Source organism: Rousettus aegyptiacus, unplaced genomic scaffold, assembly GCF_014176215.1.
Source record: "Rousettus aegyptiacus isolate mRouAeg1 unplaced genomic scaffold, mRouAeg1.p scaffold_m13_p_18, whole genome shotgun sequence".
Lineage (NCBI taxonomy): Eukaryota > Metazoa > Chordata > Mammalia > Chiroptera > Pteropodidae > Rousettus > Rousettus aegyptiacus.
In genome coordinates this window covers 11,992,369-12,015,917 of record NW_023416293.1, presented here as the reverse complement: position 1 = coordinate 12,015,917, position 23,549 = coordinate 11,992,369, and the positions used below count along the sequence as shown (strand labels likewise).

At 51.7% G+C, this 23,549-nt stretch overlaps 1 protein-coding gene across 1 annotated transcript; it reads right to left on the bottom strand.

Moving 5' to 3' along the window:
• Positions 1–928: 928 nt before the first annotated feature.
• On the bottom strand, positions 929–20,723 carry MTARC2 (mitochondrial amidoxime reducing component 2). The gene is made up of 8 exons (XM_016165078.2): positions 20,422–20,723; positions 16,320–16,493; positions 12,667–12,829; positions 11,625–11,765; positions 6,530–6,591; positions 6,369–6,440; positions 5,034–5,180; positions 929–1,773 (listed from the first exon to the last, which is right to left on the bottom strand). Exons 1-7 carry the CDS (start codon positions 20,706–20,708, stop codon positions 5,054–5,056), a joined length of 1,026 nt encoding a protein of 341 aa, XP_016020564.2. The 5' UTR covers positions 20,709–20,723; the 3' UTR covers positions 929–1,773; positions 5,034–5,053.
• Between the last annotated feature and the right edge of the window lie 2,826 nt (positions 20,724–23,549).

Genomic DNA, 23,549 nt, shown 5'->3' with positions numbered 1-23,549 from the left:
ACTTTGCAGGACAAAGCATTATCTCGAATTAGAAATCAGGCGGCGGGGCAGATCCCAGGCTTTGGCATAGCGGGAGCGGGCGGGCACGACGTGGGCTCCGCACGCAGCGCTCGGCTGCCCCCCGCCACCCCCTTCGCTCGCCAGGCAGGGGCGAGGGAGCCCGCGGCCGGTGGCGATCCGAGGAAACGGGCTGCGCCGGGCCTGCAGCTGTCTGTGGCTCAGGTCGCCCTCGGCCTCCTCGCCCCGCCCCTGCGAAAGCCGGGAGCTGCGCTCGGAGCACGCGGGCCACTGCCGCCTGGGCTTTGCAGCCCGCCCCCGCCCCCCAAGTGAGCTGACACGGGACTGGGCTTGCGTAAACCGAGCGCCCCCCTCGGGACGCAATGCTCATGGACGGCCATGCGTGCCATGCGTGCCATGCGTGGACAGAGGGCAGCGCAAAACACCTGGGGACCGCAGGACTGGAGCCCCACACGCTCCGAGAAGAGTTGGGCCGGGGGCGTTCAATTTTGTGTATTTCTGTTTCGCTCTTTCCCTAATTTCTCTTCAGAAATTTAGAAGGAAAAAATTTTGCTTCTCTGTGTTAATGGTTGACTTTAAAGTTACCCTGACTTTTCAGTTTCGTCATCTCCAAAATGTACCAGGGATCTGGCTCATTTAATGCCCTTCCCTTGCAGGGGGCTGAGAACAGAGGTAAATTTCAGTCCCAGGACCCAGCAAAGAAAAGTGGAGAAGGGACGGCCGCTCCTCACCCACCGCTGGCCGTCCTGCCTTTCTGTGTCTTTCCTGATGACCCCCACTCCTCGCCCCAAGGACAGGAGGTAATGTCTGCGAGGCAGTCAGAGTGAGGAAAAAAATGAATGACAGAGGTAAAGTCCTATCAGAACACCAAGAAAGCCCTGGAAAAAGACTCATAAGTACAAAAAAAAAGTACAATGGAGAGCCACATTTATTGATATTAAAGTAACCACAAAAGTATAAATTGGTTAGTTCGTTCATGTATTACTTCGATGAGAATTATTGTTTAGTCATATCAAAATAGTTCACTTCTCTTTGTTGCAAAAATAATTACTCGCATCTAAAAAAATATACGCACAGACTTCTCTCTTCCTACATCGATTCTCAGATTCCATGCTCTTTTAAATCTCATTCTTTTATCGTACTTGGAATTCCAGCTGGCGCGCCCACAGCTACATACAGTTACTTTTATATGGCTTAACAGGGGTGTAACCGAGATCTTTACAATCATTTCCATACTCAAGTACAACCTGATTCCACGTCAAAAACACTTGAGCAAAAAGTCGCTGGGACTCAGTAGTCATGTAAAAACCACTCACAGGATTTTGTGAGTGTGTTTGCATATAAAGGCATCTCAGAAAACCTATTCCCATTTTTTCTAAAACATGGAACGATAAGTAATAAAATATAAACATTTAGAAAACAATTTGGTAGCTTTTTAGCGGATGTCTTTCAACTTTCGTTACTCATCAATATTGATGTCAGAGATTGGAGAAGTAAAATAGTTACACTGACATTCGAAATAATTTTACAATTTTATTTATTTAAAAACTCTTCATTAGCTAAAGTCTATATACCTTCTTATTCCCAAATCACCTCTATTACTTCCCTTGCATTAACTTGGAGCATATGTAACTCCAAAAAGTCAAAGCAGATTCATTTCCTGGGTGACGATGCTCAGAGGCTGGGTGATGATTCTTTAAGGTGTTGGTGTGGCAGTCGTTAAAATCTTGATCAATGCCTCTTGATTGCTGAAACCTGAATCAACAATAAGAGTCTCTGATTATTTGCTTATTTCTCCTACCGGTCATAAATAATTCAACTGCCCACAAAACAGGTTCTAGTACAACCACATCCCACACCAAATTACCTTAATGAAAAAAAAAAACAGCCTTAAAAGGGAGTCACCCAGCAGTTCTGACACCAGTTTGGAGCAGGGGATGGTTCTCCCATGCCATGGGGGCGCGTAAATGGGAAGACCCCCTTTTGGAAGCAAAATGCTAAAAAAAACTAGGCTTTTCCCTCATGAGTCAATAATCCCACTTTATGAATCTAACTTGTAGAAAACCATGTTTTACTTTTAAAATCCTCTGCCTACAAAGTAATACATTACAATATCATTTTTAACAAAACTGGATATAGTCCAAGTGTCAAATGCTATAAAATGATGTTTAAAAGGTGTCATATATTTATATAATGTGATGTTACAAAGCCATCATAACATTTGAAGGCATTATGAAAGTGTTTATGATAGATACTATTTCATATATTATACAACATATGATATATTATATACAAATAATACATGTATATTACATATCATACAGCTCATAGCTACAGGACACACACAAATAGCCATCCAGAATAAAATTCATGAACACTGACAGTGGGTGATTTCTTTCTTCTACTTTTCTCTTATTTTCTAAATTTGCCATGATGAATATGTCGTGCATTTATAATGGAACAGATGAACTTGTACATAATGAAATTTTAAAGAGATAAGTAAACAACTCAAGTAACCCTGGTTAAAGTATGACTTGATATTTTTTAAAGACTTCAGTCAACCTGTTGCGGACTTTTCCAGAATGCAGAAACGTTAGTACGCTCACACTTAAAGTGAGTGAGTAACATCTCTTCTTTCTAAAGCCCAACAGAAATGAGTCACCAGAGAGGACACCTCTGGGTGCTTCCAGAGGGCAGGCAGCAGGAAAGACTTTCTACCAAGTCCCCCAGCTGGGACCCTGAGGGGCTGGCACTTGTGCAGGAGACGCATCCTCAGATCAGAGAGGCAGGAGCGCCCAGGGCTGGTGCAGCCAAGTCTGTAACGAAGCTCAAAGGGAGTTCGGGGACAAATGGCAAACGGCATCTATGCCACACTGAGGCCCTGGGCACTCCACGCCCACAGCTTGCACCTGCTAAGTCACGTGTCTGCCTGGAGTCTCACCTCACGCACGGCTCTCAGGAGAATCTTCCAAAAGTGCAGCTACCTTCACCTGCGAACTAACTTTCAAGAACCTTCTCCCCACCCTCATCTCCCCTCCTCTCTGCCCTACTGCCCTCTTAGTTCCCTACAGTAGACTAGCTCTTCTAGGAGCTTCCATCATATTAGACCCCTGGAGCCCTCTCTTGATTTGCCTTCCTCGGCAAGTTGAGGTTCCCCGGCCATCCTCGAGCAATCCTCCATCACCCCGCCCAGAAAGAATTTGCTCCTTCTCTGAAGCCAGGAAGCACATGTCTCTTCCCGAGCTCTCATCTCTTCACACATAAAAATGACCAGCATAAGTTGCACGAAGAAAGAGGCCCCTTCGCTCTACATCTTATCCGCTCCTTGGCCCCAGGTCAGTTGACCTCTCCGAGCCTTTGTTTCTCGTCCCTGAAAATGCTGATTACCACACCTATCTCACAGAGACCCTGAAAGGATGACAAAGGATAGCATGCTATCTGAGGCTCTTTAATGAGATCACCGGAAATCTGAGGGATCCCATGTGTTTGCTGCCTCCATCCATTGCAAAACAGGATGGGACTGAGTGGGTCTGAGATCCAGCTGGGAAGGACCCCTACTTGTTAAGGTACCTCAGAGGTTACTAGACTCCATCAAATGCAGACGACGTATGAAAGACCTGGGCTCAGGCACTGACCTGGGGCCAGTCAATCGCGGCCTGACCACTGGGGACACAGGATCAGCTTCACATGGCTCAGGCTTGGCTCCCTTCTCCCCAGGTGGGGCATTTAGCAACAGCAGGAATTTTACGATTTTCCCTGGATTTCGGCCCATCTTAAGATGCATCATTATTTGAAGCATCGCTAAGATTTTTTAAAATGGCATCCTGAATATTCTAAGAAGAAGATTTCTGATTTCAGAGGTGTTAAAAAGTGGACAAAGTAGGTATCTTAGAAGTGGTGAAATATGGTTATAGTTATGCAAACACCTGATCGTATGTAACAGGTTGCCAGTGGAAGGTCCGTTCCTTTTTGCCCACCTCCAGGGCAAAGCCTGTCTCATCTTTCTGTTCACTGTGGCATCTAAAACTGTGCCCCACATGCAGTAGTAGTTACAATGATGCCAATAAAAATAATAGCTAATAGTTATTGAGTTCTTTATACATTTCTGTGGCAATGTTGCAACATGATATGAATTAACCTTCGAAATAACTTTTATCGATTGTTTTGGGGATGCCAATAAGGGTATGGGGGCTTAAAGTATTGAGTTAAGTAACTCAGCTGAGTTAGGGTATGTTGCTGCCGGGATTATGAACCCCAGGTCTTTCTAATGCGAGGTAGAGCTGGTCTGGACCACTCTGCTGTGTGGTCCTGCAGGGGGCCAGGTGAGAAGCTGAGACAGGCCAGAATTAGAGAGAAAGACAGTCGAGAAATTTTGGACATGTGACTTTAAAAACTGAGCTATAGATTTTATGAGAAGAGTTACTTATAAACTTCAATTCGAAGTGTTCCCACTGCCTTTCTGATTCCTATAATTTAGGGGTCAAGCTTATTCTCCAGGACTCGGGGTTTTATTTGGCCCGATGAAATCGATGTGGGGGCATTATGTTCTTCCTTCTGATTCCGAATCCAGGCACCGTGACACACTGTTTTTCAAACTTGAAATCTTATTTTAAAAATTCATTTGCTATAAAGCAGTTAACGTTCCTCCCCAGGTTGATTCTGAATAATTTAAACACTTCCCCTTCATTTTTCTATCAGAGACAGGAAAAAAATGAGTAAATAAGTGCAGAACTCTTGAGGATCGCTCGCCTTCATGTCCCGATTCCTGATTACAACTCCTTAACGAGCTGGGCGCACCTATCTATCTGTCTTTCTGCGGGAAATCCCGCATCGGGGTTTTATAACTGAACGGGGGAGTGTGGGGGAGAAGGCTGGTGGGAGAGCATAGAAAAAGAGGGGATTAAAAACAAAGGGCGTTTTCCAGCTGCTCATTTTCCCAAAGGTCAGAGCCGCAAAATGTGAGAACGTCTCCGCGTGAGAAAACGGGGCGGTGACCCTGAGGCGCTGGTTCTTACCACGTCACCCCGGGGGGCCGTCACTGTACCATGCGATACACGGGGTCGCCAACTCTCAAGCTTCCCACCTTTTCCACCAAAAAATAGTTCCCAAAAAGTGGGGACGACTTGTATAAGTGCTTCTCTGAAGGATCGCACAGGCGGTAGCTGAAAGAAGCAAAAAATCCATTGTCAGGCGTACAAGGGAACAGTCACCTAAAGGCTTTCGAAATAATCCCACGTTTTCCTCCCTAGGTTATTTGCAAATGAACGGCCAGCCTTTTCTGAAATGTTGACAGAGAAGTGAGTGGGAAATCGGTCAAACTGCGAATTATCTTGGTTTTTCTAGAAGTATCCTGAGAGTCTAAACAATTTTTCCATGGCTTCAGTTGAGGCCAAAAAGAAAGAAGAAGAAGAAGAAAAAAAAAAACTTTTCTCTGTTACTTAAAATAGTTTGTTTGGCTGTGTACCTCCAATTTCACCACTCGTCGGGAACAAATGCTCATGCAATCTTGAAACGTAGACGCTGAAATCTTGCTTACTGCATTTCAACACTGAGCTTTCTACCCCTCCAAGTTCAGGAGCCCAAAACTGAGGTTTCTTTTATGAACAGAACTTAAGACAAAGATGCAGTCGGCAGGCGGACAGGACCCCTGGGGAAGTTAATTTTTTTAAAGGCCTATCTAAAGAAAACAAATTAACTTCACTACACCTTAAAAAAAAAAAACAAACGGAATTGTAAATCTGAAGTCTTCCAGAAATAATTTCTTGACTCTAACCTAAACTCATTAGAAACCAACGACAAAACAGAGGAAAGGGAAAGAAAATAGAATATATCTTCAAAAAAAAAATGTTAAGTTTAAAAACACATTCTTTGTTGAGAACTAAAGTCAACCAGAATTCTTTAAATAACAAAACAAAACAAATGAAAACACCCTGGCATAAAGGAAGCTTCTGGGTAAACAAACGTCGATAACTCATTACCTTCTGTTATTTTTCTAACATTTCATTATACAACTTCGATTATTCTCATATTCCTTGATATCGATTCTAATAAAGAAATCTGAGTCGCAATCAAAATATTTAAGGTCTTAATTTGGAAAAATGCACATAACGTTATTAAAAATCAATATGAGATACAAAAACTTCAACACTTACTATTATATAATTAAAAAATTGTCAAAAGGACTAGAAGATCTGTTAAGGAAAAAAACAGAGGAAGCAACACTCTCTTAACATTGTTGGACGGACATAAACTGACCAGAAGGCAGGGTGAAAGGTGCTCAGACATTGTTCCCACCCACAGGGAGTTCCAGGTGGGGACAGCATTAAAAACACATTGGACACGTGATCTACCTCTTCAGGGTTTCCAGGGGCTCCTTCCTGTCTATTATGCCGGTATCCGGGTCCACCGTGGACATGATGCACCTGTCACGCAATAACCGAGGGTCAGGTAACCGTTAAGAACCGGTGGGCAAGCCACACCCCAGGGGTTTGAGTCTCGTGAGATTCCGTACCTGGGGCAAGCCAAAACCTTTTTCATTTCCACGTTGCCAATCAGGAGTTCATCCCAGGTATCCTAGGAGAAAAGGAACATTCTCTTTTGAATTAAGAACGTGCGGGCAGTTCACTCTTTGGCTGGTACTAAGGATGAATGAAGATGCCGAGAACCATCTTCCAAAGGAGGCAGCTGGGGGTCCAGGCCCCACCTCTCGACTCGCGGCCTCGGACACCTGGCGGCCAGCACAGCGTGGACGGACCGTCTCTGGTGGGCAGTTCGCCACGAGAATCATTAATGAACTCAGAGGCCAGTTTATCAATATGTCGTGAGGAACGCACAGCTTACGAGGCAAGCCCACTCTCTCCCTAAAGCTAAGCTGCAAGGGAAGCCAAGTTCAAATCCGACGGTTCTTTGAGGAGTGAAACATCACCCAAGGGAACCAGTTGAAAGACTCACACATTCAAGACTTCTGCCTCCGCACAGGGGCACCCCGCCCATGGGTCCTGACACCCCACTGGCCATTGGCCCCGCTCTCCCGGTCCATTGCATACTGACCTCGGCTGTCCTGCTTCTTCCAGAGACAGACCTCTGACCCCCCTGGCCCCAGAGTGAGTGCACTGCCAGGCAGTTGAAGGAGACAGAGTTGTGTAGACAACTTAAATCCAGGGACCTCTGGCAGACAGCTGGAGCACACGTCCTCACCCGGCCACATGCTAGCTGGGTGGGTGACGCTGGGCAAGTCACTCGACTTCCCCGAGTCTCCGTTTTCGCATCCGGGAAATACTGCCCACCTCAGTGGCTAACAAACATTTTCTGCCGTGCAATTTATATTTTTATAATTACCAAACCTTGGACACAACCAAGATGTCCCTTGGTAGGAGAATATAACAGTAAGGGTTGTATGGAAAAGCTCTGCGCCTTCCTCTCAATTGTATTGTAAACCTAAAACTGTTCTAAAAATAGCCTTTTTTTAAAAAAAATACATTTTATATTGTTTCCTAATGCTCTTTCACACACGTCCTCAATATATAACTTAAACAAAAGCTTCGCAAAATAATTCTTAACCTTTCAACATTGAGTTTACTCTAATACCTTTTATTCTATTATTCTATTGCTTTTTCTTTTTAATGCTGGTCAGGATCCGCTAAACTGATATAATCCAATAATGGATTGTGATCTGTGGTTTGGGAAAGATAAGCAGGGGCATTAAACGGGATAATGCGTGTCATGGGTCTGACACATTGCCTGCTATATAACGGGCATTTAATAACTGTGAACCATAATTATTATTATTTTTGTTATTGTTTTATATATTGTTATTTTTATCATTGCTTCTTCAGAAATCCTTGAAGTCAGGCAGAGATTGCTGTCTTTATATCAGGACAGAGCCTTCTTATCCAAGCACCCAAATAAAATCCTCACTTATCCCGACTCCCAGGACAGAAAACGCTGGTGATGATGAATATTGGAGAACCCAATATTCATACAGGCTTGAGCGTGGTGGTGAGGGGCCGGGATGCAGAATTCGAACCACAAATGTGTGGCTTCAAAAATCCACTGCCTTTCTAGAAACTTCCTGGAGAAGCACTTTCCGAGGGCCAGACGCCACCCCGAGGGGTTTCTGCAAGCTTCTCCACTGTTCTTTCATAATGTGGAGTGATGAATATACGAACAGGGCATTCCAAAAGAAGCATCCAGCCCTGCTCACCAGGAAGCAAGCAAGGTTCAGGCGATGCTGACCCCACAGCAGTGAACCGCAGAGATGAGACGCACCGGTCAATTTTATCACTTCAAAATTTCATTGCTCTGCATTCCCAGAATCCAAACACGCCACAGTGGCCCAAGGGAAACCGCGTTTGAAATAAAATCTGCTTTATATTATGAGTTACATGGTAAAAGTACAAAGCACTTTGGGTCACAAAGGGTAAAAGGTGCACATTGCATTCTCTTATGATTCTACATTTTGGCAATAAATAACGGCCTGAATTTTTCCAGCATGCTTAGGTTTGCTATCTATTTTCTTTTTTTATTGTCAGCTGGTCTATTATTTACGTGCATTATCATTTTACATTAATATTTAACGTAATTAGTCCCTCTAATTGAACAGGTGATAGTTCCGCGATGATGACATGTAGACTGGTTAATACATCAGGCCCTTAAATATTGCATTTCCTAATTGAAAGGAGACCAAATCAGCAATAGCAGCATTATTTTATAGTAAGGATTTTTTTTTCCAATGTGCGTAACCAGAGGATTCTTCTAAAAAAATTATTCCAAAAAAAAAAAAAATGGAGTATTACTACTTCTGTAAGCCTGCTGCAATGCAAGAATAAAGCAACAGATGTACTCAAGAGCACAAGCTCACTCAACATTTTTTTATTAAAAAAAAAAAGACTCTACCCACTCAAACTGCCTAAGGGAACGCCGTTGGGCTTACATCGGCCTTAGGTTCAGTTTGACAAGCTACAGGAGAAGGAAAATCCTTGTCGGCAAAGTCACCGAAAAGCAAAAAAAAAAAAAAAAAAAAAGAAAGAAAAAAGAAAAATCAAATCCGTAGGCTGGAATGAGAGAGTTGTTTCTTCTTCCTCAGGTTCAAGGTCTTAAACTAAAATTAATATCAAAACAATTTACCCTTCAGGGGAAGCAAATCCAGAAAACTTTTATTCCCTAAAAGAAAGTTTCTCTACTTAAATCTTGGCCAAGAGGCCGAGAAATTATAAAAAAAAAAACAAACAAAAAAAAAAACGACCACGAGAAAGAAAGTTTCCCAGAAAATAATGGCGCAATTAGAGGATCCTTGTGAAAGGATTTTTGCTTCGTGGACTCATCTGGGGTCCAGGGTTTAGTGGCATGCGTTGCTGACGCCGAGCGCTGATCACACCGAGCGTGTGAGGACGCCACACTTACAAACAGCCCGGCGCCCACGCCCAGGACCAGGGAGCAGGGGAAACAGATGTGTTTACAGAGAAGCTAACGGGCCTTGGGCCTTCACTGGACTTTCCCAACGCTCTGTACTGAATTTTGTTTCTGTTCTTTGTTTTTCTTAGGGGCCCCCAAATTGCATAAACTTCAGGCCCCACCAAATCGGGACATATTCCTGGGGAGAAAAACCAAGTCCCTTCTGTCAAGGAGCCAGTGAGGACGCCCCACCTCCTGCCTCTCCGCCCCCTCTCCACCCCCTCCTGAGTCGGGGCGGGCGTCTGCACAGGGGGACCTCGACGGGGCTGCCGAGACAGTCGCAGGCCCTGTCTCCATTGTCCTGGAGGTCCCAGAGTCCTGCTCATCTACAGGGTTTTTCAAAAACACCTCCGGGGAAGAAGCGCCACGGCCCGGCGTTTTATCCTTCCGTCTTGGCGCTCAGCCCAGGGAGGTGCCACGGTGACGTCTCGCCGGGCGTATCGCGGGCACCGGCAGTTATCTGTTGGCTGGCTGCAGATTCGCTTCCTCGCTCCAAATCGTTACCAGCTCCTCAGTATCCACAAGATGAAATTTAAATTCCCTGGCACGGAGGAGGGACCATCCTCCTCCAGCCATTTCTCCTTGACCCCTGGTGCTCCTGCAGTTCTGAAATGCCCCGGTCCTGGGGACCCCTTAATGTCACGGCCCCTCCAGCTGTCAGGTCTCCAACTGGCGGCCTCCTTTACCCAGAGTGACTATCACTGGCCCTTGTCAGCACACCCAGCACACACACAGCTACACACGCACGCATGGCCTGGCTTCGGGGTACCCTGGGCTGACCCCTCCCCGCCCCCGGGCCTCCCTTCTCCAGGCAGAGGTAGGCATTTCCGTGGCCGAGGAGTTGGCACTAGCTAAGTGTGGCATTAAACATGGCTCACATTGGGCTGCCATTCGCTCTCGTACTGGGAAATTTGTAAGGGGGGCAGAGGGCCTTTGCATTTCTGTACCCAGGACTCCTGGACACACAGTGCCTGGGCCATGAAAGATGGTCGGTCACTTTTAACAGATGTAAAGAAGGATTAAAGAATATAGGTGACTCACGACAGGTAACAGCCGCACGCAGACGACTTCCATCTACGGGGCTATTTTTTAAACCATCGCATAACGTGAAGCGCCAACAGGTGCAAGGATTTCTAGTAGGCTCTCGGCGAAGGTCCGTCCTAAAGGACAACGGTGACCAGCAAATAGAAGGAAACGCGGTCGCCCAAGGGAGCAAAGGACGGAGAAAGTTCCAGAGCCCCCCGCCTCAGAGGCAACCATGCGGGACCTCTAAAGTGGAACCTTGACCGCGACCGAGAGGTGCAAGTCTCGGGTCCAGAGGCCAGAGCCGCCAGGCACACGCCTCCCAAGGTGTGCGCCGCCGCCCAACTTCGGGCTCCTCGGGAAAAGGAGAGAATAATACAGACGTCGCAGGGCATCATACGGACCAGAGGAAGTCAGCTGGGTGACGTGATTCCTTAGTTCAGCGCCCGGCACCCGGGAAACACCTGATAAACGGTGTTTGTTGTCGTCTAAAGTTTAGCCCGTCCCCAATGCTCACACCCTTTGCTGATGGTGATCTCGGGCTGCAGCTGGGTTCCGACTGGGGTTGCCCTTTGGGGTCCCAAAGGGCCGTGTCTGGAGAGGGTGGCAATGCCTGGTGTCAGCCGCGTGAGAGAGCACGTGGGTCTTCTGGGAGAGAACTCAGGGCCACGGTATGCAATGTCCCCTGGGCCCCGTGCCCAGGCAGGTCTCCTATACCCTCTCGGCCACCGCTCTGGGGCCTGGGGCTTCCAGCAGCCTCGAATCTTCGAGGGCCCCCCTGGGCGGTTCAGGGAAGGAGAGACGGCTGGTCTCGCCATCTTCGTCCCCTTTTGTCTCCTGTGAGCTGTGCGTTTTCCAGCCTCTTCCCAGACTCGCTGCGTTTCGGCTGCTCTATGGCTTGCTGTGGGGCCTGAGCACTAAAGGGTGAGCAGCGCCCCCCTGAGGCCAGTGAGGTGATGGCAGCAGCCATGAGTGAAGGACTCGCCCAGCTTAAGATGATGCCCGGGGAAGGAGTGTCCCCTGCTGTCAACCCTAAAGGGTCCGAGTTGGCACGAGATAAAGGAGAGAGCAGTTCTATCACCGTGCGGAACATCTCTGAGCGTAACACACAAAACCACGGAGCCACTTACCTCCTCAAAAGCCTCGCAGCCTGTCACCACGATATTGGGCCTGAAAATCTCCATTTTCACTTTCTTCGCCAGCCTGGTGTTCAGATCTGCCAGGGAGGCTTCAGAGAGGATCATGACCGGGCTGCAGTCCGGGTAGGCCACCTGCACCAAGAACGAGGCGCCGTCAGGCCTCACTGCCCCCAGGAAGCGCCTGAGACCGACCGCAACGCTACGGAAGCTTTAACAGTAAAACCACCTGCCTGCGGGAAAGGGGGGGTGATACCAGGAACGGCGAGTGACACTTGGGCTTTAAAAAGTGGCCACGTCGGCCCCGGGCTCAGGGCAGGGTCCCTGTCGATGCGCTGAGGGCGGCAGCCGGGCTCGGGGCCCGCCTCACCCTCCAGGCCTCGCTTCCTCTCTAGGTCCTCGCTCCAGGGCCCAACAGGTGACCCTCTCCCCATCCTCATCAGACAGAGGAAGGGTCTGCGGCCAATCAGCTCTACTACGGTAAAGATTTCTTTCAGCCGCCACCGTTCACGCACCGTGCGTTTACTAAGCACCTGCTATGTAGTGAGGGCAGGTGAAACCCCAGCACTCAGGGAGCTCGTCGTCAGGGGTTTGGGGGAGACCCCCCCCCAAGGGAGTCGGAGGCTGTGGCCTTTGGGCTGCAGCTGACACAGAGGGCAGTTTTCTTCAGGAGGGAGGGTTAAGCTCCTAAAGGAACCATCCCTCACCAACCTCGAACACGGCGCCGGGAGAAAGCCCGAACCTTCAGGAATCCTGGATTTAGCCCCAAACGGAGCCCTCACTTTCACCACCCTAGCTCCCATCGTGCTGGGAGTCGCCCCTGGCGTCCCCCTGCATCACGGGGGTGCCCCACCCAATCCGCTTCTCGCTCCGTGCCCAACACCTGCCCAGGTGGTGCCCTCTGGGCGACTCGCCTGGGCCAGGCCTACGCTGTTCCCACGGGGATCCCGAGGCAAGCTCTCAGGGGGACAAGAAAGCAGGGAGCCGGAGGGGACAGGGTCGAGGGCAGCAGGGCGGGGCGGCGCTCCGAGCGCACCTGGTAATTGTGCCGCATGCCTGGGAGAATCTTTCCCGAGGGTCTCGCCTTCATGTTCTTTTCAAACTGAACCAGCCTGAAAGCCTCCGTCTTCAAGAAGTCGGTGAACCACTGGGCTGCTTCATCACCACAGTCTCTGCCCTGGATGTCGAGACCGAAAACCCTGGAAGGGGGACGAGAGAACATGGGGCTTGGCCCCCTGCGCCCACGTGCCGAGCGAGGGCCTCGCGGCGGGTCAGCCGGGCGGCTGGGACCTGTGTCTGTGCAGAGGTTCCGCGGAAGGGGCCGAAGCCCGGCGGGAGCGTGCTCGCCGGAGCAGGTGACGCCTGCCGCTCGCCCGGACCCGGTGGACGTGCGGACTCCGGTGGGGTCAGAGGCTGAGCAAGCTTCGGGATGCCGCAGCTGCTGGTCCATGGACCGCACTTCGAGGGGCAAGGATTTAGGGGACTTTCAGAAGGGATGAAGGATGCGCCGCAGGTGTGGTAGGTAAATCCTGAGCCTGGAGTCTGGCAGGATGGGTTCATATGGGAACTCTGCTCGTCCTTAGCCTGTGACCTTCAGCAAAGCATAGCTACCCACCCCCCTCTAACCACCGCCTCTAGGTGTAAATCGTAGATCATACTATAGCACCTGCCCCATGCGGTTCCATTAGATAACACAATGGTCTTCAAGGTTTTCATTTTTTTTTGCTTGTGTGCCCCTAAAGGAATTTTTTTAAGGGTATGTGTACCCCTCATAAGCTGATGTGGAAACTGTTTTACGAGTTTAATTTTTTGTGAAGGCTATCACGTCCATTGAATTGTAAATGTTAATATTTAAAATGAAATTATATTATAAAGCATTATACATATTGTCTATATTATAAGTATATAAACATTTTATTAAAATAAAATAAAGTTATGCTTTGCAGACTGAGCGATGGAATCTTAATACCATGACAGTCTGATTTCCACTCTCATCCGCTTTAAAATACACGGTTAAGGTCTTCTTTCACGGTCCATATTAAAAAAAAATTTTTTTTTCTAGCTCTGTTGAGATGTAATTGACATACGGCACCATGTGCCCTAACGACGTGACCTACCTATGTTGTGGAATGACCTCACAATTAGTTTAGTTAACATCCTCATCTCATGAAGACACACACACACTCACACACACACACACACACACAAAGCAAAGAAAAGAAAAAACGTGTTTTTTCCTTTATGACGAACATTCTTAGCACCGACTCCCATGACGACTTTCCGGAAAACCCCAACACGGCCGCGTGAGCCGCGGCCACCGGGGCGGGTGACACGCCCCTCGTCTGCGCCTCGTCCGGCACGGCCTCACGCCAGCTCACGGCTCCCCTCTGCTGTCTACGAGGCACACACGTGATCTCCTCCCCTGCGTTTGGTTTTGGGTTTTTTTTTTTTTTTTATTGTCATTATTCCACTCATCAGTGAGATCACGCAGCACTTGTCTTTCTCTGTCTGACACGTGTCACTGAGCCAGTGCCTTCGAGGTCCGTGTTGTTGCAAATGTCACAATGTCCTTCCTTCTCGGGGCCGAGTTACAGGACTGGAAACGCCACCTAGTGACACGCGTACGAGACGACGGGCCCTCGCGCCCCGAACACATGCAAAGTGGCGCAACGATTTCAGGGAACAAGCTGGCACTTTCTTATAAAATTCAACGGGCGCGCCTCAGTTCACGTGGTTGTGGTAAAGGGTCTCCTTTACTTTTTTCTTCCCAACTCGAGGTTGTCGAGTTTGAATTTAAGTGTGTTCTAAGCTCTGGCGAGCCGGCTGCGATCGTCACTGTTTGTCACTTTCCATCTACTTTGTGTCGTTCCTGCTGGTTTTAGCAGTTCTCGTGACAACCGATCCATTAAAAATGGCTTGTAAATAAGCGGAGGCTGGACCAGTCCCTACAGTGAGAGCGGCTGGGGCGGGCGGTGTCCTGACTGGCCCCTCCCCGCCCCGTGGTCATCCACAGCTCCCAGGGCTCTCTGCTTCCATGTCATCCAGAAACACAACGGATGCGTCGAACAAAATTATATGAGAACGGGTTGTGTTTTTTGGGGGGATCGGATTAACCCTTCTACAGGGGGGTCGGTGTCTCCCCAGAGTTCTGCCTGTTTAGTGAGGCGAGGAAAGAACATGCAGGGAGAACTCTTTCGGGGTCGCTGGCAGAGTGTGCCAGGCGACTTTCACGTCAGTCACTCGACACCTGTCCGCCGAACACGTACTCGTGGGCCGACGGTGGCCTCCAATCAAACGAGGCGGCTACGGTTTTCTTTCTCCCCAGTGGATTTCTTTGCGCAGAGCTGGAGTGTGTGAGAGGGCCTGCCCCCTCCCCACGCACAGGCGTGGGGAGCCAACGCCGGGGAGGCAGGCGGGCTCGAATCCCAGCTCTGCCTCACGTGAGGACGACCTGAGTCCTGGCCCCTCACGTGCGAAGTGGAATTAACGGGTGCCCGCCTTGTGGGATAATCAATGGAAACGTTGTGCTTAATGCATCGCTGCCGCTTCAGGGTTTTGAAGTTTCAGGACTTTGAGTGATGGCTCAGCTCAGGCATTCTGCTCGTGAAACAGAGAACAACCTGCATGTCCCCCTGAATCTGGAGGCCGTGGGGCAACTACATTTCCACATGCTGGAATGCTCAGGTGGTTGCAAAGGGGTCCGGAGCACCCCACGGCAAGGGTCAGGGCCTCTAGGACTTCCCGGTAGCGTAGGACAAGGCTGGGCCGAGCCACCAAACTGGCCGGCCCTGCAGGGGCCCCACGGGCTGGAAGGCAGCCGTCTGGGGCTTGCCTCTGGCGCCTCTGTCTCCGTCCACCTCGCAGGGCACCCTGAAAAGCACCAGCATCCTCACCGCCCAGCCCCGAGACGCAGCAGGCAGCATCCCCACTGACTTCCTTGTCTGCCCGGCCGGTGGCCAGTGGGCTGGCACCTCTGAGCAGAAGCCCATTCAACTTGGAAAAAAAAAAAAAAACCCTATCGACTGGTTCTTTGTACCCCCTCTCCGTCCGTGTTACTCATGCTGTTTGACTTTCTGTATTTTTTGATGCTTTGACATCTCGGGGCCTTGCCGATTCTAAAGAAACTGTCCCTTCGCAGGGCTAGTCACCTGCTAGAGACAGTAAAGCACCTCTCATATGCATGCCAACCAAAGTAGGCCACCTACACTGTTGTGCACAGCCCTGGCCACGACCTCCCGCCCTCATCACCCAGCAGGACCAGGCGCCAGACGGTGGGGATGGGCTCCGTGCCCCGGCACCCACTGAAGCTGTTTAAATAGCAGATCCTCAGCGGGTTTACCCGGCCTCGCCCGCTCTCCCCTGTGGGATCACAGCGAAGGCTCCTGCCTGCCTTTCCCCCATTCCTTCTGCCTCCCGGCCAACCCTGCAGCTTCCGGGGAGGCCCTGTGTGGCATGGGCCTCCTGTGAGTACAAAACATGTCTTTGTGCCTGGCTTACCACACCCGAGAAAACAAATCCCACGCGCCCTTACATCACAGCTCACAGCCGACCCCTGGCTCCAGCCCAACCCGGACTCGACATCCCGGACACGTCTCCTTGATCAGCCTCATCACCGGCTGTGCAGACAGAACGCAGGGAGGAGCCCAAGGGAAACCCGCCCATAGGTCCCTGGGCCCCGAAGCCAGGTACCTGCAGTCGTGGACCGTGTGCGAGGAAGGCATCTTGCTTGGCAAAATCAGCTGGTCCACGCCGGGAGCCCTGAAGATCAGGGAGTCGTCTTCACAGGTGACGGAGACCAGGACCAGGCGAGGCTCCTGCCGGGCTGTGACCATGTGTCCGTCCTTCTTAGTCACCATCCAAAACCTGCCGAGAGACGGACAAGGGTGCACTCGGGTCCTGGGAGCAGCTCTTCCATCCTCCCAGTAACTTCCCTCTCCCCAACTTTCTAATTCTTCAAAATCCTGTCCCCGCCCCGACTCAAGAAGCAACTATATATATATATATATTTTCCTAGACAGTTATCCAGATCTGGCCAAATTCTTTGGGTTCAAAAGTGGGCGCCCCCCAAAGGGAGCTTCTTTGGCAGAAACAGACCTGGGAGAGAGAGCTTCTGACCAATGTATGCAAATACCCAATTCCAAAGATCCAGAAAATGAGGCCGGTCGAGGGGCCCTCCCTTCCTGCTTGGGTAACTACGTTGTGTCTCTGGGGCCTCTGCTTTGACCAGAAACTTCCCTGGGCCTGTCGAATGTGCCTCTGAACCCCAAGTTGAGTTGTCTTCCTGATCTTCCTGTTGGAACCAGATGGGGCCAGAACCTCTGGTCCAAGTGGCCTGAGAGCCTGGACAAAGGTCATGTGATGTTTGTGATTCGAGGAGGAGGCACGTTGGCCCCTATTTCGTCTGACTGGCTGTGGGCGCCTGTGTCAGGGTCCCCCACACAGCCTTTCCTCTTCGTGCACACATGTCCCTTCTCAGAGAAGCAGGGGTCACGAAAGTCACCTGTTAGCTGAGGATTCTGGGCTCAGTGGTCAAGCACTCTGCATGTCACGTCCATGGAGACAATGGGGCTGAGGCTGGCCATGCTTTTATTACAGCAGAGAATGTATTTGGGGTTAAACCACACGAATGATTTGACTCCTTAAAAAATAAAAGAAAAGTGCACTGCCCTCAGGGAAAATGAGCTTCAGTAGCGCTGTTTTAGACGGAGCAGAGGACGGGCAGGCGAGAGCAGGGGGCGGCGAGCTGTGGGCCTCGAGGAGTGAGCAGCCACGGAAAGTCGGGGCTTCGCAGACCCGAGCAGGATAAGGGCTGCTTTCCCAGCACCCGAGGAAGACACCTCCAAAGCGGGTGGGGCCAGGCCTCGCGTCTGGGCCAGACGGGCGTGTCTGAGGCCACCTGACAGGGCATCTGACTCACGGGCGGGCGAGGGGGCGGGTCTCACCTGGGGAGCCTGCCAAGCGGGGTACCTGTCCCGCATGCTGCCTACGCTGTCCCTTCCCCGCTAGCCCGCATGGCAGGGGGCTGGGGGTGTGGCCGTGTTTTAGGGGTTTTCTCGGCTCCCCCCTTCCTGAGGACCGGGATGCTGGGCCGTGGCAGTCCCCACCCCTCCGAGGAGGCCACCTCTTTTCTCTCCAGGTGCCTTGGGTTCCCAGGGCTCTCCGGCCTGCTCACCTGTGCGGTTCTGTAAGCTGCCCCCCCCCCCCACCAGCCTCATTACCCTGCCAGTGGGGTAGGGATACTTTTCACCTCTGGTACACGTGATGCCCAGAGAATGAGTAATTAACTCTGTCTGCCAGATCAAAAAGAAAGGATAAGCCTGGAACGCAGATTTTTTTTCGTGACCGAGCGCGATGCCAACCTAGTCTGCCAACCTGAAATCGACACCTTTGCTTCACACATAAAACGTGAGTGCGGGGGGGTGGGGGAGGTGGGGGGGGCGGAGCCCTGGCTCAGTTTCTGCAAAAGAACAACAGTGTCCCATCCGACCAGCCAGCGGGGCGGAGAAGCGGAGCCCGAGACGGGTGGACAGTCCCATCGCTAAAGTCCCGAGTTGGCCTGGGACTCAGGAATGACCGGGGCTGACAGCGCAGAGGGCAGAGTGAAGGCGGGAAGAATCCAGGAGAAACGGCACCCAGGACCGTAAACTCAGGGGACTCGTTTCTCCGAGAGGCGACAACCATCTGTGTGGGAGTGATAAGGGGGTGACGTCAGGAACGGTCCGGACAGGTTTATCAATCACCGAGGCTGCCGGAGAGAACTGGACTCTGCAAGGTCAAGGGCAGCCATGGCCTCTGAGCCAGCACTTTGCTGGGTGGAATTTCAACGCGCAAAGGTCGGGGTGCTGAAGCCGGACGGTCACGCAGCTAAGTGTCTCTGGGAAGGCGAAACACAGAGCACTTACAGAGGAAGTCCCTGGCGTCTGGGGCAGTTCCAGCGACATGGATTCAAAACAGAATTAAATAAAAAGGCCTTTTCCTGCCTTCCAGACTGTAGCTTTATGGCTGGAGTCTCAGGTTGATGGAACAACAGCCACCATTTAGCAGAATTTTTATCTTTCCAGTGTGTTTTCAGGTTTCATTTACCTTTTAATAAAATAAAATCTAGATTAGAGAGGGTCTTAGAGATCATCAAGTTCGATCTCTCTCTCTCTCTTTATTCACGAATGAAAAAAATGAGGCTCAAGGAGGTCAGTTAATGACCTTGCCAGGTCTCCTGATCCTGGTCCGCGATCCTTGCACTTCACAGATGGAACTCGAGAGCTGCCCCCACAGAGATCTGAGTTCAATTCCCCTCGGCCCGTAACGCTTTTGCGATCCTGGGGGAGCTGCAGTGTGTCTGTGACTAGCCAACCATGTTTTGGTCCGTGTTATTCTGTTATGATGTGGATGAGATGCTGTACGAATGGAGCTCTTGTTTACATCTAGCAGCCTATGGTAGAAGAGGTTTCCTCTGGCTTAAAGTCACCGAACCCACTGAGGACTTCCTCTGCGTACCCTTTCTAGAACCGTTTCCTTATCAGCCGAGAGGAGATGATAATCCGGGCCACGAGGTAGCTGAAGAAGCTCATCTGTGTGACAGCACTGACTCAGGGTTCACTACGTTTTAAGCACCAAATCAATGTCCTTTCTGTAGCCTTCCCCTCCACCCCGCCCCCGGCCCCACACCACACCGCCCGTCCCGAGCGTTCCTTGTCCAAAACCAGGGAGAGTCGATGCAGGACGCCCGCAGAAGTGGAAAAACAAAGGACAGATACGCTCTTCCTGTGGAAGCGACAGTCGCAGCAAAGTCGTAACAAGTGGGAGAGCGGGTCGTCGAGGCAACCCGAGGGGACACAGGTAGGACCTGGAAATCGCTCTCTGCAACAACCTCCATCCTTCAAGTCAGAACTCGCCTCCCCCGGAGGCCGGAGGGGGCCCAGCACCGCCTGGCCGAAGTCGCGCCCGCAAGCAAGCAGCCGGCGAGCAGAAACCCGGTTCAGCCCTGCACGCTGGAATGAACGCTACACCTGTTCTTCTTGATGGGCCCAAATAAACCTGTCACTCGGAGAGTCGGGGGTCACCTGGGAGCTGTTGACACCGCGCACGAGCCGATATACCTCTCGGTGACCCTGACCCCGCAGGTCTGGGGTTAGGCGAGGGGTGCAGGGGGGCAGGCAGTCCCTCGCGAGTTACGTGGTCCGTACACGCAGCACTGCTCTAGAACAAGCTGAAGTTTTTTTTTGTGCCGTGGGGGCCCACATTTCCTGACGAGGATAGCGGTTTTCGGAATAGAGTGGGTACATATGTCCTGGGGTGCACTCGGGGCAGCCGGCTGCCCCTGCTGACACCCCTTGTCCTCCACGGAAGACCTCACACTACTTAGTACTCATTAAAGAGGGTCAGGTGGGGACCTCTTGGGTCTCCCAGGCCCCTTGCCAGGAACTGGGGACCGTCAGGAACAAGGCCCAGCAAGGCCAAAGCCGGGCCCTTGAACTAGGCTTGGTTTTGGCTTCACTGCAGTTTGCCCGCTGCTGCCAAGGAAGCTGAGAGCAAACAGGGGCCTTGGCGCTAAGCTGGGCAGCCCGGGCCTTTCACAGACAGAGGAGGAACCTCTCGCCCCTACCCACCTTTCCAGCCCTGAACCGGACATGAACTTGGCCTTCCCCGGGAAAAGGATCACAGGCAGAGGCGCTAGCCCAGGAAACCCAGGTCGCAAACCTCTGCGCTTCTGCCCGGGGACAAGCCCCACCTCCAGTACTGTGCCCCAGCCCAGCAGGCCCCCCACCGCCCGCGCCCCGGCCCCGCGGCGTACCTGTCCCGCAGGTGGCCGCGGCACAGCCCCAGGGCGGTGCACTCGGCCTCGCTCACCGCCACCGCCTTGCAGGACTTGACAGGGTAGATGTACAGCTGCTGCACGGTGCCCACCTGCTGCAGCCGCCGGCGCCGCCGGGGCCGCGCGCGGAGCCACACGAGCGTCCCCAGCGCCACCAGGCCCAGCGCGGCCGCCGCGAGCCAGGCGGGCCGGGGCTGCGCGCCCAGGCCTGGGCGCAGCGCGGGGAGGCCGAGCGCGGCTCGCGCCGACGAGGCCGCGGCGCCCATGGCCGGCGCTGCGTTGGCTGGTGACACAGGGACACGGGCGCCCCCGCCGAAGGCCCGGGCGGCAGGAGGAGCCAGCGCTGGCCCAACCCCCCGGCGCAGCGAACAGTGACAGAGGCTGCGGGGGTGCCGCGAGAGTTTTAAAGGTTTAGGAACCCCTTTCCCTGGCAGGTGGCTCTGAGCACCGCGGCATTTTCGGGTCCAGAGCCCTCCCCGTGGGAACTCCTGCGCGGTGAGCCCAGCTCCTCCTCGCAGCCTGAGGCCAGGTCCCCGGAGGGAGACACCAGCCCCCAGCCCACCCGGCCTCCGTCAAATGCCGCCTGAGGCCAACCTCCTCCCAGGGGGTTTCACTGTCCCCGGGCTAGGGCTACTCGGGTGGAGGGGCCTCTCTCAGAGCACCTTCAGGAAGAGCTTACAATGGCAGTCTTCCTTTGTCCCTTTGAGATGCATACTTATGGCTGACAGCTCAGAAACGCCCTTTCTCAAGGCCCCGAAGCCATTCCTTTGAAAGGTCATCAAGAAGAATGGGGGCTTGTCCCCCGTTCTCTGTGGGAGGGCAGAATCCCCCTTCAGTAACTGCCAGCTAGAACCGCAGCCGGCCTAACCCCGTTCACACCCACCAACCCGTCCCCTGCCCTGTCCCCCTCCCTGCTCCAGGATTCGCCCTTGAAAGATCCCAGTCACCTGGGCAAACGGGATGGAGCTCAGCTCTTTCTGGTACGGTCCCCAGCAGTTACGGAGTCCCGTCCGCCTTCACTGGGGTCCTTGCTGCTGGGCTTCTGCATCTTTAACAGCTCCATCCAAAAGGGCACTGAGGTGGACAGTGGATTTTCCTAGGCAAGCGAAGGTTTGAGGTCGTTTGCTTATTTCGCAAAGCTGGTCTCTTAATTCGTGGCTTAAGGAGGCAGCCAGCAGGCCCCCTCCCAGATCTGAATTGGTCACTCTCTGGAAAAGAGAGGTGCCCCCCAGGTCCAGGACAAGACTGGGGACGGAAGGGAACCCGAGGAGCCAGCTCCCTTTGGCCTTTTCTAAAATAAAGTGAGTAATCAAAACCGACCTGCATTTCCCCCCGGATAGCCCGAGCCGGTGAAACCGGCCCCTTCCATAAACACACATTGTCATCACGCTCAGTGGGTTTCTTTCCCAAGCATGGTGTTGCAGTGACGTGTGTACAAACTCGCACCTGACTCCCTCTGCCTCAAACGGCCAGGCCACTCGAGGCGGCTCTGAGCCCACCCTCCACGCAAGGCTGCTGTCAGAGCACACTTAAGGAAATAAAATGCTCATTTAAAAACTTAAAAGTTGCCTCTTTGGGTCCTTTGGGTCTTTGCCCAACACACACACACACACACACACACACACACACACACACACACACACGGTGGGCTTTTGTGATACTCCAGAATCAGTATAATGCATGCAAATTTGGGTGTCAGTGAGCATCTGGAGTTAAAATAATAGAAATGGTAATTGTTAAGGGTGGAAAATTTTCAAATGGGCAACTTCTACTTCTCTAATCTGTTTGCTTGTTTAATGTTTAACCAGGGTAGTTTTGGGAGATACTCTGTGCAAAGATCTGCTAATGGCCAACCTCTGCTTCTGTAAACCTGCTTGCTTGCTTGACGTGGTTTTAGGCTTTTTAAGCTATCCCCTCTGATCTCCTCCAACCCTGCGCGGTTGAGAGTCAGTCGCCGGCCGGCTAATAAAGGCTCACAATTCGTCTCAGTTGGCCCCGTGGGTCTTAGATCTGAATTGCACCACAACAGTAATGATCGTAGTACTTGGTATTTTGCAGGACTTTACAGTTTATGGAGTAATTTGACATTCCGTTCACCGTGGATCGGAATCTGCTTCGAGCCTTTTAGGGTAGAAGGTCTTCACTTTTCAGTGTCCAAGAGTGAACTGGGCTCCGAAACACTAACCTTTGCTAACAGTGTTCTCAGGGGACTGTCGATGGACACCTCCGTGCCCTTTTAGTCATTCCCGAGAAGGGTCTCTGCGTGCCCCCAAGCCCGTCCCCAGTGCCACCGCCGCCTCCTCTTCCTCCCAGGGAGGATGGATCGGGGAGAACACCCAGCTCACAGGGTCACCTGTGTGTTAGCCAGGTGCCTCCTTCAGGCTGCAAAGAGGAGACACCCCGGATTACGTGACAGTTGTGGGTTGCGGTCGGGATACCCAGGGAAGAAGTCACGCTTCAGCTGCCCAGCGCCAGCCCCAGACCTCCTGAGGCTGAGAGCACAGAAGGCCCGAAGGAAGACACGTACGTGGCCAACTCTTCTTCCGGGGAGAACACCTGTCATTCCAGCCCTGTGCTGTGCTGTGCATTCAGGAAGAGTCTCTGATCCCTAGAATTCAGAGTCCAGGAAGGGTTACATTAGTAAACAGTTCGGTTATGAGATGACAGGAGCTCGGGGGGGGGGGGGGGAGGGGAGATAGGGACCCTTGGAACCTACCGGACGCTGGGTCCCCACTTCAGGCAGAGACGCTGAGGCTTGACCAATGAGGGACTTTTTGCTCAATGAAGAGTCAGGGAGAGGGTAAACAGAGAAAATGACTGAATTCAGTTAAGACTGGGAAGTAGAGGGCAAAGTCTGGGTTCAGGGAGAGAGCTGGGAAGATAAACAAGCCCGGATGGGAGAAAGACGTACACTGTGTGGAAAGGAATGTGGACTCCATCCAGAAGACACACCCGGCCCCCCCCAAAGAACGTTATGTACTGATGAGAAGAGAAATTGCATGGCTGCAAACATGGAGGGTATGGAAACTTTTCACTTGCGAAAGATGAATAAACAAATAATTGCAACATAAACGAAGTGATTGTTATACTAGAGATATGGCTTAGAA